The following is a 14,184-nucleotide window of genomic DNA, read 5'->3' as shown; positions in this document are numbered from 1 at the left end:
ATCTTTCTTTTTAAGGTTTAACTGGGGTTACTTTAAGAGCATGGGTAGGGGTTTATATACAGGAGTATAAGCAACTTAGTAGAGCCACTACTAAGGAAAATATCTTTCTGCCTCCAGTACTCACAAACTAATTATAGATTCTCAGAGACTTCATGAAGCCCTCTCCCAACCTCAGTACCATTTAAAACTAAAAACCAACAAACATGGGGGGGGGGGAAGCCTTTTTAGTTTGCATATCAGTGCTTTCCGTGCATGTGTGCGTGTGTGTGTGTGTGTGTGTGTGTGTGTGTGTGTGTGTGTGTGTGTTTTGTGCCCAGAAGCCAGCATCACATACCCTAGGTCCTCTGCAAGAGCAACAGTGCTCTTAATTGATGAGCCATCTTTCTAGCTATCTTACTGCTATTTTCTAAATAGAAATTATTCAAATTATTTGTAATAATTTCAGTATGAGATTACTCTGCAGTGCTATTGAATCGTTACAATAAAGTAAATAGCCTTGAAAGTGGTATGTAACTACTTGTTTCTTTTTCCTATGAGAACTCAAATTAATTTTTCCTTGCCCTGAGAACTAACCTTTATACTTTATAAAGTTATGAGAATATTCAAATATTTGATATCCTAACCAAATAGAAAATGACTAGAAATGAGCTTCACTAAATTAGGTAAAAATAGTCCATTTGTTTTATTCTCTCATTAATAAGCAAATCAAACCCATTGACTTAATTCACACAAGAGTAAAAACAACAAATGGACAAGATGGCTCAGTGGATAAAGAAACTTACTTTACTGTCAAGCTTGATGACCTGAATTTAATCCCCAAGATCTAGATGATAAAGATAACTCAATTTGCACAAATTGTCCTCTAAGTTTCCACACATGCTCTTTTGCATGTGCAAGCGTAAACATAAACACACACACACACACACACACCACACACAAATAAAATGTAATACAAAAATTACCAAAAATAGCAAAGTGATGCCTACTGCTCTAATAAACTTTTAGTTTAGAATTACCCTTTTAAAATTGTGAATAACAGTTATGCAAAAATGAGAAAGCACAATTTATAGAAATTAATTTTAGCATTTTATCATCAATTATGTATGATGAGTAAGAAAATACACTACGATTTGAGATTTACTATATGGCTACTGTTTTTTGAGACAAAGTTTCACTAAGTATCCCTGATTGTCATGAAACTTGGATTTCTGTCTACCTCCAAGGTGAGTGGGGGGACAAAACTTGTGTTTAACATTCCCAGCTTGCTATTTTTTTTCATATATATTGGTTACGTTTTTCCCTTAAATTAAGTAAGTTTTTTAATTAATTATTTAAAATTAGATTTGGTTTTATTATTTTTATGTTCATTGTGTACTACATGTGCCTGGTGCTGCAGAGGTCAGAAGAGGGCACTGGATTCCCTGAAATTGAAGATTCAGATGGTTGTGAGCTGCCATATGGGTGCTGGGACTCAAATTGTATTCTCTTCAACAGCAACTGGTCTTTAGTTGCTAAGCCAACTCCCTAGCCCCATTCTGTTTAAGAAGCAGAACTTTAAAAAACGTTTGTATGTGTATGCAAATGCATATTTTGTGTGTGTGCATATGTGTGTGGTTACATGTGCACATGAGATCACATGAAATCTCCCTCAGGAAGTGTTGTCCTTGGGAAGATTTACGTCCTTGAAGACAGTGTCTGTCAGTTTTGAATTTCACCAAACTAGGCTAGACCGTCTGTCCAGAGGGATTCCCTAACCTTCCATTACAAGAGCACAAGTCATTAAACTGTCCTTTCGGCTTGGGCTTTGGGATTAAATTCAGATTGCACTTGGTTTTATCATGGTAGAATATTTTCTTAAAATAAAGTAATTTTTTTCATTAAGTTGGAAAACCAAAGGATAAGTGCAATATAACTCACGTTTGCACAGTTAGCTCAGTGTCAAATGTCAGCGTGGTTCCGGTGTTAACCAGAAACACATATAACTTCATGATGATCTTTCTGGAAGCTGACACCTCACCCTCCAGTGTTGATCCTAAGTGAAAAAACAAAGGGAACCATTTCAGAATACGGTTGAATACCTTCATCACTATGATAGAACAGTCTTACTATACAACAAAAAATAAAATGTCTGTTGATTTTAAGATAACTATATTGGACTATGCAAGCAACTCATGTTTTGTTTTGTTTTGTTTTGTTTTGAATGAGGCTAGTGAAAAGTATTAACAGTTCTACACCTTACAGACAGCTTTTGTGCAGGACGAAAACAGGCCTACCATTAGAAAAGTAATGTGTATAATTTCTTGTTTTCTATACTCTGAATTAAAAATTGCCAGGGGCTAGGGGGCTGGAGGAGAAATTCAACGGAGTAATTGATTTGAATGCAGTAGACAAAAAAGGTCTAGATTGAATCTTTAACAGAGGAGTAAACAACATAAAACAGTGTGTATGTGTATATTGAGGGCAGGAGCACTTACCTGTTTGTTATCCCAGTACTCAGGAGGCTGAGGCAGGATGATGGCTTGGAGTTCAAAGCCAGCCTGGGCTACATATTAAATTCCAGGCCAGTCCAAGAAGCAGTGATTTTAATCTCAAAACAAAAACTCCAAAGGCACTGCTCTGCCTTCTTGTTTCAGGGAGCAAATAAAACTACAATTAATTGGCCATTATTAGGCTAAGAAGATGTTTCCACGGGTCAAAAGTACTCGCTGCTTAATCAAGAGGATAGAGTTCAAATCCCAAGGACCCATATAAACAGTAGGGCAGGTCATGGGAAAGCTGAGAATCCAAATAATGTGAAAGGAAAACACTGAAAGCTCACTGGAACTTGCAGGTCCCAACCTAGCTCCAGGTTTAGAGGAGGATTGTGTCTCAAGAAAATAAGTCAGAAGAGAGATAGAGCAAGACAAATGACATCCAACTCTTGCCTCCACTCCAGGATACAGGACTATATATATAATATATATATCCCATGAACTGTGTGCACATCCCCTGCCCAGAAACAGAGAAGAGCTATTGATTTCAAGTTAAAGAAATACCACACACACACACACACACACACACACACACACACACAGACCTTCCTCCTACTTGGTTGCTGCTTAGTCTGTATTCTGTCTCTTTAATGAGCTAGACTACTCTACAAAAAAAACTAACCCTTTTCCTACCCCAAAAAAGCCAGCAGCCAGGGACTGGACAGATGGCCCAGTGGTTAAGACCACTGCAGCTCTTTTTTTTATTTTTTTATTTTTTTTTGAGACAGGGTTTCGCTGTATAGCCCTGGCTGTCCTGGAACTCACTCTGTAGACCAGGCTAGCTTCGAACTCAGAAATCTGCCTGCCTCTGCCTCCCAAGTGCTGGGATTATAAGGCGTGCGCCACCACGCCTGACACTACTGCAGCTCTTATAGAATCCAGGTTCAATACCCAGCACTTACATAGTGACTCACAACTAGCAGTAATTTTAGTTCCAGAAGATCCAATGTTCTCTTCTAGCCCCTGAATGCGCCAGGCACAGACATACATGCAGGAAAACACTTATACCCAGAAATAAAAATAAACACATCCTTAAAAACAAAAATCACCTTCTACCACTAACTATAAATTGAATATGGATCTCGAAATGAAATTATTTAAAGGTACTCTGCCATTAACTTGCTCAATTTAAAAAGTCATTTGTGAACACTTCATAATGAAGGACCACGACTAGACCGTAAGATCTTAGGTTTTTTTTTTTCCTTCATTATTTGTTTTTAAGAAGCAGGTGGTAGAAATCCTATAGACAAATAAAATTGATAAAATTAACCTCTGAGATTAGCATGGTTTATGTTCTTCCCTTCTGAGTCATAAAATAAAATTTTCTCTTAAGGAAAGGTAAATAAAGGTTTTAAAACTATGATGTCAATGGATCAAAAACACAGTTATAAAGGCTTAAGTATGACTTACCGCCAGATACTGTGAAGAGAAGTACTACTTTTCTTAAAAGATTACAAGTGTCTTATATGCGCTTGCTTGATATTGGCAACTGAGTGGCATTACTGGTGAAACTCAGAGAACTGGAAAAGAGAAATTTCAAAATCATTATAGAGAAATAATTCTAGAGAAATAATTCAGTGTCAAAACAACATAATCATTCTTTTCCTTTAAAACTGCCATCTATAATAACAGTTCTCTATCTGGTCCAGTTTTTCTGCCTACATATTTACTGAATCTACAACTGTAATGCAGACCTATAATGCTTCACTAAAGACAAAAATCACCAAATTATCATGAATGCTTCATAGCCTGAAGTACTAATGCCTAACAAAATATTTCCATTCAAGGCTCCACAATTTTTACTTATTAGCCTCCAAAGTTTAATGTCACAGAATATATTCACTTCTTGTATTCAGAATTATTTCTAAAAGATTAATTTTTAAGAAGTAAAACTACACCGGGCGGTGGTGGTGTACGCCTTTAATCCCAGCACTTGGGAGGCAGAGGCAGGTGGGTTTCTGAGTTTGAGGCCAGCCTGGTCTACAAAGTGTGTTCCAGGATAGCCAGGGATATAGAGAAACCCTGTCTCGAAAAACAAACAAACAACAAAAAAAGTAAAACTGCTACATCAAAACACTCAATTTTTGTTGGTTTGATGTTGAGAAATAGTCTCATTACTCAGTCCAAACTAGCCTTAAACTTGCCTCATGCTCCAAGCACTGGGATTACCGAGACACATCACTAGTCCTGCCTTGAACATTCCAATATTTCAGTTACTGGAGTATATATATTACAAACTTGCTGCCTTTACCAACCCACATTCCTCAGGCCATATATCCATTTACACTATCATATCCTCCCCTGTAATAATTCACTTCTTTATATTTCATACCATCTTTGACTGCCAATAAGACTCATTCACAGAGTCCCTAATCTAGTGGTTTGGCCCCTATAGTTGCTTGTGTCTGAATGCTTGGCCCACAGGGACTGGCACTATTGGGAGGTGTGGCCTTGTTGGATTAGATGTGGTCTAGGTGGAGGAAGTGTGTTCCTGTGGTGGGGTGGGCTTAGAGGTCTCCTATGATCAAGCTATAACCTGCGTGGCAGTCTCCTTCTGCTGCCCACAGATTAAGATATAGAAATCTGGGCTCCCCGCACCATGTCTGCCTGCAAGCCTCCATGCTTCCCGTCATGATAATGGACTAATCTTCTGATACTATATGTCAGCCCCAATGAAATGTTTTCCTTTATAAAAGTTGCCTTAGTCATGGTCTCTCTTCACAGCAAAAAAACAAACAAACAAACAAAAAGTTACTAAGACACCCACTAAATACATCAAGCACTATATTAGAGTATAAGTATGCAGTGACCAGGATAAACATAGCCTCTAAACTACTGTGAACTTCAATCATTAGAGGAAAAAAAAAAACAAAAACAAAAAAAACTCCACTGTTAGGGCCATCTTAAAGATTAGGCAAGGCTACACACACACACACACACACACACACACACACACACACGTATAAAATGAGGTAGGGGTATGTCTGTGTACCACATTTGCTACTTAGCTCAAGTCTAGAAGCTACTAAAGATCTATTGAGAAGCATCCCTGAGCTCCTTAGCTATGGAAGCCTGTGCTTTCATCCACTGACTGGCAGCTGTGAGGAGTCACTTAGGATCACTACTGTGAGTTCCAAGATTGGCAGCTTCACTCAGAAGCTCCCTCTTGAATTTGCACCCTCATTCTCCTCACACCAAATAACGGCAGCTAACAAAGTCCTGCCCAAGAACAACAGAGAAACCAAGACACATAATAAGGCTCCACCTGTATTTGTTGTCACATCCAAGAACATGCATGGTACAGAAAGTTAGCAGTCACTGTTCTCACCAAGCCTGTTACAATCAGTATACTAAATAGCTTTATATACACTGCGTCATTTATCACAACATGTAAGGTAATAGTACTGCTGTTTTCTATTTGCAAATGAAGATTCAGAAGGCACTTAGCCTGCTTGGAGTTAGAAATACAACAAATAAAAATTCCAGGGGCTGAACCCAAGTCAGTTTGCTACATAATTTCAACCAAACAGCAGCTGCAACTAGGAAAGTTGGCACTTACACACTTGCAATTCCAGCACAGCCAGGTCTTATATTCAATATCTAGTACTATTTAAAAACAAAACAAAATAAAACATTTTCAGAGGAACAGCTCAGTAGTAGAATGCTTGCCGATGTCCTAGTTCAACTACAGGGGTATGGGGGAGATTAATCTGGAAATGTTAGTATCAACACTGACTATAGCCCTTTGCAGGATATGTATTTTTCATAGCATCAGTAAAAGCAAGGCAGCAAAACAGCTTTGTGCACCTTTGTGGTGAAGAACCATCCTCTTCTGAAAGGTCTGCTTTCTGTCTTCACCATCTATCAAATAATCTCTAGGCCCCAGGGATTTGACATCTAATGGGCTTCAAATAACTAATGACGAAAGGAACTAAAGACCTCCTGACACCAGAAAGTATTACAGCCTGAAGATGACAGTAAGAGAACAGTCCCAGGCTCCAAATTTGGATCCTTTCCAAATTCTAAATTCTACTTACCCCTCTTTTTTTTTTTTTTTTTTTTGAAAAGAAAAAAAAAAAATCTCACAGTAGCAAGTAAATGTCAGTAGCTGCTTGGAAGAGGAAGGAAAGAAAAAGGCTATGCCATTTAAGCTAACCGAGCATGGAAGTCAGCTTCAAGGCAGACAAGGAGCCATGGAACCAAGTAGGAAGCTTTAGAAAAGTGAACTCCAAAATGCTAGGGAGAACATGCTCAAAGCATGACAGAAAAAGGAAAGGTATGATGCTTTGACTAAAGTGAGCAGGCCGACTTCGGAAGCTGTAGGGTTTCAACTCTATAAGCAACAGCCTGATTTTAATTTGCATAAAAGTTGTAGTTAAGTACAGTGCTTTTCTAAGTTTGTGAGCTATTCCACAAAAGGTGCTCATCAGGAGTTTGAGGTGAGGGTCTGCGAATCACTATGCTTGCAGTCTGTCTCCAGGGTAGAGGCAGTCTTCAGAGCCTTTTCTAACTTTAGAATTGGGTAAACTCACTGAACATTCAACATTGTGGTTTCTAAGGGGGGTATTAAAAGTTGCTGAATTTAAAAGTCTAAAGCAAAATAATATCCCAATCACATATGCTTAGAACCTCTTAATGTGCACAGGACTCAGCACCATTTGCAATGAGATCTGATGCCCTTCTTGGTGTGTCTGAAGACAGCTACAGTGTACTTATATACAATACAGAAATAAATCTTTTTTAAAAATTTATATAAAAAAAGATCTCGGGGGCAGGTGAGATGGCTCAACACTGACTGCTCTTCCAAAGGTCCTGAGTTCAAATCCCAGCAACCACATGGTGGCTCACAACCACCCGTAATGGAATCTGACGCCTTCTTCTGGTGCATCTGAAGACAGCTACAGTGTCTTACTTCTAATAATAAATGAATAAAAATCTTTTTTAAAAATCCTTTAAAAAAAAAAAAAGACCTCAACATACAAAATGACTAAATATCAAGAAAGGACGTATGCAAATGTTATCCTAAGAAGGAAAAGACAAGAATACACACAAAGAAGGCATGATTTTTAAAAATGGCAACTTTCTCCCTCAGGCTTGTACACTAGAATGTAAAATTCTGGTGCCATGCATGGCTGCCTGCTGTCATGCTCTCTGTTATGGTCTCACCCACTCAAACTGTAAGCCCACAACAAACGCTTCAATTAACCAAAACCAGAAATCTGCATACATAAAACCAACTCCAATTAGAAACTCAGTATCCTCACTGAGCACAACTAACTCCTAAAACAACTGCAGCCTGGCAAGACAGCTCAGGAAGTAAATGCACCACCTATAGTAGCTGACCGCATGGTGAGAGAGGATGGCATCCTCTGACCTCAACACACACACACGAAACTAAACTATTAACTTGTAACTTTGGGATTGCTCATTATTCATTTTTTACATCTGCCCTTAATTTATGTAAAAATCCTTAATTCCATGAGTTGCTTCTATGAACTAAACTTGTTTGTTGCATTTAATTTTCAGAACTAGCATTAAAAAAAGTCATTTTTTTTCTTTATTCTTGGGGAAATGTTCCCATGGACTCAATCCCCAAAACAAGGGAAAAGAAGAATACATTTAGACATGTTTGAACAATGGGATTTGCAGTTGGAAAGATTTTACATTAGCGAGTACTATTTCTGAGTATGAGATAGGTCTGAATTGATACGGACATTGCTCCATATGAAGATTATTTCTTGGGAAATAGGTCTTTACTTATCAAATCAAAGAACTGGTAGATGAATCCAATCAAGGTCATATAGTAGGGCAGAGCTTGACTATAGGTTTTCTGAGTCATCTGTTTTTATTCTTCTGTCTCCCTAAAGATAAAAATTAAAGGAGTAAATATGAGTGACCATTTAGGGGAGACAAGGTGAAACAGAACAACGTAGTGAATTTCAGGACAGCTAGGGCTACATAGAGACCCTATCTCATCAAGCAAGCAAACAATCACCCCCCCAAAAAAATAAATCAAGCAGCAGGTGTACGAGCATACACTTAATAGCATCCTTAGAAGACAGAGTCAGGGGGGTCAATTGAATTTGAGACTGACTACCCTGAGACTCTAAAACAGACAAGCAGTTCTTTGTGCATTTTTAGTACACAGTGCAGGTTAAGTCTCTTTAAGAGTTAAACTTACATTGCTGCCAGTAGAATAGGTATGGCGGGTGGTACAGACCGCAAAGACAGGAGGATTAGGGGTTCCAAGTCAGTCTTCCTGGAGTACATGAGACTGACTTTTTTTTTTTGGTCTCAAGAGAAAAAAGATAAGAAAGGGGAAGGAACAAGAATGAGGGAAAAAGCCAATGTGCATTGTTTGTTACCTTTTCAACACATAATAGTTAGTGGCAATCTGAATGCTAAAACAGTGTCTTGTGCCACCTTAGTAGTTCTCATTTTTAAGTTTAGTATGCACATCCTGATATTTTTGTTTTTTGGTTTTTCAAGACAGGGTTTCTCTGTGTAGCCCTGGCTGTCTTGGAACTCACTCTGTAGACCAGGCTGGCCTCAAACTCAGAAATCCACCTGCCTCTGCCTCCCAAGTGCTGGGATTAAAGGCGTGTGCCACCACGCCTGGCTTTTTTGTTTTTTTGTTTTTGTTTTGAGATAAGATTTGGCTGCATAGTTCAGGCCATCCACATACTCCAGGATATTTGAATTCCTGTATGCTGGGGTCACACAGGTGCTACATCATCCTAGTACTATCTTTTGGAGAAAAAAAAAAAAAAAAAAAAAAAACTTTTCTCTCCTCCAATTGAAATTCTAAAATTCACTAGGATAAGCATGACTGACATGTTTTGGTATTTCTCTCTAGTGTTTTCTCAGTGAAATATAATTTTGTGTTATTGACTAGAAACTAATGACAGGACTTAGGCAGGTGGTCAATAACTAGGAGTTGGGGTGCAGAAGAGATGGCTCATCAGTTAAGAGCACTTGTTACGTCTCTAGAGGATACTCAGGTGATTCTTAGCACCCACAATAAGGCTCAGAGCCATCTGTGACTCCAAGGGGATCTGACACAGCTTCTCCCCTCTGAAGGCACCTGGCATGTTTGTAATAATGCAGGCAAAACACCTATACACAAAATAAAAATAAGTTTTTATAAAAGATGAGCAGGTATGTTGGTACATACTTGAACTTTGACCTCAGGTAACAGTACTAAAAGTTTAGAACTAGAGATAAAAATTAGTAGGCAAGCAAGTGTGCTATTACTATATATAGTCTTCCAGTTATAATTCCCTCAGCAGTTCATTCTAGGAACTGTTTACAAACATTTACACTGTAGTAGATTAAAACTCATAGGAGGCTGTATGTCAGGTGAACATTACACCATGTAGATTCAGGACTTGTATGCTCATTGGTAGAGACACAGAAGTACACCTGAGCATCACAGTGTAACTGCCTTCAAAAGGCTGACTGTGTAAAGAGCTTGGCCAGGTGAGTATAGAGAAATTTCTGGGTTCACTCCCAAACATTGTAGAAGCCAGGTGCGGCATACCCCAGTAACCATAACACTTGGGAACTGGAGACAAGATGATTGATCATAACTTCAAGGTTATTCTCAGTGAGTTTAAGGCCAAGCTGAGCTACATGAGACCCTGTCTAAAACAAAGAAAAAGAAAAAAACCAAGACACATAAACTGCTGAACTCCATACTCAGCCAAAAAGTCCAATTTTCAATTTGCTGCTTTTCCTTTAAATCTTTACTTTCATTTTATTGTAGACAAAACTATCATTCTCCTGGTATCCAAACTCATTTCTGTTTAATTCTGTCCATTGTTTCTTTTAGGACGTCATGGCAGAACCTTTAGACTGCAAATTCTCTTTTACCTTTCTATTCCACTCCTTCAACATTCCTACCAGGTGGCCTCAAATTCTGCTTCTCATTGTCTTTCCCTGGCTTCTCTGCAGCTACCATTCATGTACTATAATGTTAGCTAAACCCTGCTTTCTTCAAGGCAGGTTTTTCTTCCTTTTCACTGAGTCTTTCTGCAAAATAAGTAAAGACAATTCCAGAGAAGGCAACCTACATGATCCCACTTACTTCCTTTAGTTGGCAACCCCAGCCGGGCCTGCGTGGTAGTGCACGCCTTTGATCCCAGCACTTGGGAGACAGAGGCAGGTAGATTCGAGGTCAGCCTCTACAGAGTGAGTTCCAGGACAGCCAGGGCTACACAGAGAAACCCTATCTCGAAAAACAAAACAAAACCAAAACAAGTTGGCAACCCCAATACATATATGAGCTTGACAACTCTGGCACATAATTCACCTAGAAAGGCAGGGTTTGGAACAAGATTTATCCCTATCTAAGATTCTATCTACTTCACTGGGACTCAATACCTTAACATCTCAGTTTATGATCTTCAAACTGAAAATGATACATTTACAGAGTTGGTAAGGAGGAGAGCAATAATGTACATTAGAATCCTTTACAGTGTCCTGGAGTGTATTTAAAATAAAATCACTAAAAGTGGTGGGTATTAAGCTTCAATGTTTAATAGCTTCATAATTCACCCCGGTTCCTTTTTCCAGAAGTATCATCCAAGGCTCCCACACATGAAGAAAACTATACCAACCCTTTGCATTTCTAGGCCAGGTAAAAAATTGCTCCTCCAATCTCTGCTTATCTAAATTTTTAAAGTCCAAATATGGTCCTAACATTATTTCTGAGCTGGGTGTGTAGCCCAGGAATTTAGGTGGTCCTTCCCATTTAGTTGGCTATAAACGATGGAGGGAAGAGGTGGATAGATGGCTTAGCTGCTAAGAACACTTGTTCTTTCAATGTTTCCAACATCCATATGGCAATTCCTAACTCTCCACAACTCCAATTCCAGGGTATCCAATGCCATATAAAACAATCTAAAACAAAAATTTTTAAATTAAAAATGATCCCATTACATTTATACAGAATATATGGGTGATGTTTAACTTCCATGTTTATACAAAATAATCAGAAATCATCTCAGAAAAAAATTCATCTTGCTTTGTCAGGTATGGCAGTACACACCTGCACACCTTTAATCCCAGCACCAAGGATGTAGAGGTAGTAAAATCCCAGAGATGGAGGCCAGACTGGTCTACGTAACAAGTTCCAAACCAGCCAAAGCTTCATAGTGAGAATTTGTTTCAAAATTATTTTAATGTCCAGCCAACTTTTCAACTGAGGTAATTTTAAAATTCCTCTTGAAAAATTACCACTGTGATAATAAGGCCCATCCCTCTAGCCTTACCACCAACTTTCTAAATTACGAAAACCTCAGAATTGGCTTTCTTACATTTCAAGGTTTTCAAGATTTTCAAAGTAAACACTCAGACTCCGAATACATGGGGTGGGGGTAGGAATGGGGGAGATCTAAATAATCCAGGCGTGGTACTGGGTGCTAGGAATATAAATACTTTCAAGTTGTTTTCAAGTTTAATAGAGCACAAGATCTGGAAGTTACTAAAGAAAGCAAACTAAAGGCCTCATGGAGAAAAGCAATTTGAAGTAATTTTATCTCATTTCTAATTCTGCAAACTGCAGTTCTTAGCAATTCTACCACTCTGAGTGATGATGACTGGTTTCTGCATCAATGAAAATAACATTCACCACAAAGGCCATATGGGTTGCCCAGACCAAGAACTGGGTGTCAGGGCTGGTGAGGTGGCTCAAAGGGTAAGAACACTGACTGTTATTCCGAAGGTCCTGAGTTCAAATCCCAGCAACAACATGGGGTTTTACAACAATCTATAATGAGATCTGATGTCCTCTTCCTGTGCATCTGAAGACAGCTACAGTGTACTTATTTATAATAATAAATAAATCTTTGGGCCAGAGCAAGTAGGCACTGAGCAAGCCAAAGTGCTAAATTCAATTCCCAACAACCACATGAAGGCTACAACCATCTATACAGCTACAGTGTACTCATATACATAAAATAAATAAATCTAAACAAACAAACAAACCAAAAAACGAACTGGGTGTCAGTCTCTGCAAATCAGGTGTACCACCTTTTAGGTGGCCCAGACCAACAACTGGGTGTCAGCCTCTGCAAATTAGATCACCCCATATACAGCTACCAGGAGAAAACAGTAGGACTGCCATCTTCTTCACAAAGAAAATCTGTTTCATAAAGGTTCATATCTTAAGTGTTTGCCTTCTCTGACACTAGGTAAGCATGCTCAGGTAAGCATTACACGGAGATAACTAATATAACATGCTTGTAACCAAAACAGAACAGAAATACTTTTAAATCAGAAATGGAATTCAGTAGTAGAGTAGGCACATTCATATACACAATAATCTGGTTTTATAATACTGAGGTCAGCCAGGTCTACATAGTTAAGAGTGTCTGTCTGATGACTGTCGCCTGAGAAGCCTTGTTAGAGCCTCCTTACAAATACAGAGGCAGATGCTCACAGCCAACCTTTGAACTGGGCTTGGGGTCCCTAATAGAAGAGTCAGAAAACGGCCTGGAGGAGTTGAAGGGGTTTGCAACCCTATAGGAAGCACAACATTATCAACCAGCTAGACCCCCGAGCTCCCAGAGAATAAGCATCAACAAAGGAGTACACATGGCTCCTCCTGCATATGTAGCAGAAGGTGGCTTGTCATGCATCAGTGGGAGGAGAGGTCCCTTGGTCCTATGAAGGCTTGATAGATGCCCCAGAGGGCAAGGGAGGTGGGAGTGGGTGGATGAACACCCACATAGAAGGGAGGATGGGATAGGGTGTTTCCAGAAAGGGGAGGAACTGGGAAAGGTGATAACATTTGAAATGTAAATAAGGAAAATACCCCCCCCCAAAAAAAGTCTCGGTTTGTGACTGTCTCTCTCCTTCGTTCTACAGATGGTGTTGGATCTCTCTAGAGCTGGACTTACAGCAGGTGGTGAGCAATATAAAGTGAGTGCTGGAACTGAACTGGGGTCCTCTGGAGAAGTGAGTGCTCTTAACTGCTGATACATTTCAAGCCCCCAAATATTTAAAGATTACATTTATTTTATGAGTCAATTTGCCACAGTACTTGTGAAGATTAAAGAACAAGTAATGATATTCAGTTTTGTTTCCACCATAATGCCATACATACTATCATGTATCTTACCTGAACTGCATAATATAAAAATAATTTTACACTACGGCACTAACATTCTGGCATCATATCTAATTCATCAAAACTATATAAAATCCATGACTTTAGAGAACATTTTCTAATTGTATATTTTACTTTACAGTGTATATTAACTATGAAACAAAACCCAAATTACCTATAATACTGAATTAGCTTTTACTCTATCAGACCAAGACTATAAACACAGGGCAGTATCAAATGTCATTTGCTGTCACCAAAGGCTATGGGAAGAACAGAATAGTAGTGAATTATAATCTGGATACATATTCTTTGGGCAGCTACTGACCAATTTTTATATGGATAGTGAAGGAAAAACTGATGTCTCAAACAATGAAAACAGATCACTACGTTTTTGTTTTCATAATTACAAGTCAATAATATTAGAATTAAATCCAGCAAAAATCAGTAATCTTAAGGGCACTCATTAAACATCTGAGAAAGCTGAAACTACTAAGTCTCCTTATGACCACTCAAGTTCTGCACACACTTGCAGACTCACTAAAC

General features: G+C 38.7%; 1 protein-coding gene across 6 annotated transcripts in view; it reads right to left on the bottom strand.

Moving 5' to 3' along the window:
* Positions 1-14,184, bottom strand: part of Rb1cc1 (RB1-inducible coiled-coil 1) — a 61,742-nt gene that overhangs the window by 44,385 nt on the left and 3,173 nt on the right. For 4 of the 6 annotated variants that reach the window (XM_011238341.3, XM_011238338.3, XM_006495443.4 and 1 more), the window contains exons 2-3: positions 3,942-4,051; positions 1,918-2,032 (exon numbers count right to left, since the gene is read on the bottom strand). In XM_011238341.3, the coding sequence (XP_011236643.1) occupies positions 1,918-1,988 (71 nt within the window). In that variant the 5' untranslated portion in view covers positions 1,989-2,032; positions 3,942-4,051. Of the gene's footprint in view, positions 1-1,917; positions 2,033-3,941; positions 4,052-8,245; positions 8,393-14,184 lie in introns of all 6 variants that reach the window. The other 2 variants (XM_011238339.2, XM_011238340.2) reach the window with 2 other exon arrangements.

The sequence above is a fragment of the Mus musculus genome, chromosome 1 (genome assembly GCF_000001635.26).
Source record: "Mus musculus strain C57BL/6J chromosome 1, GRCm38.p6 C57BL/6J".
NCBI classification, from domain to species: Eukaryota; Metazoa; Chordata; class Mammalia; order Rodentia; family Muridae; genus Mus; species Mus musculus.
This window is presented reverse-complemented; position numbering and strand designations above follow the sequence as displayed.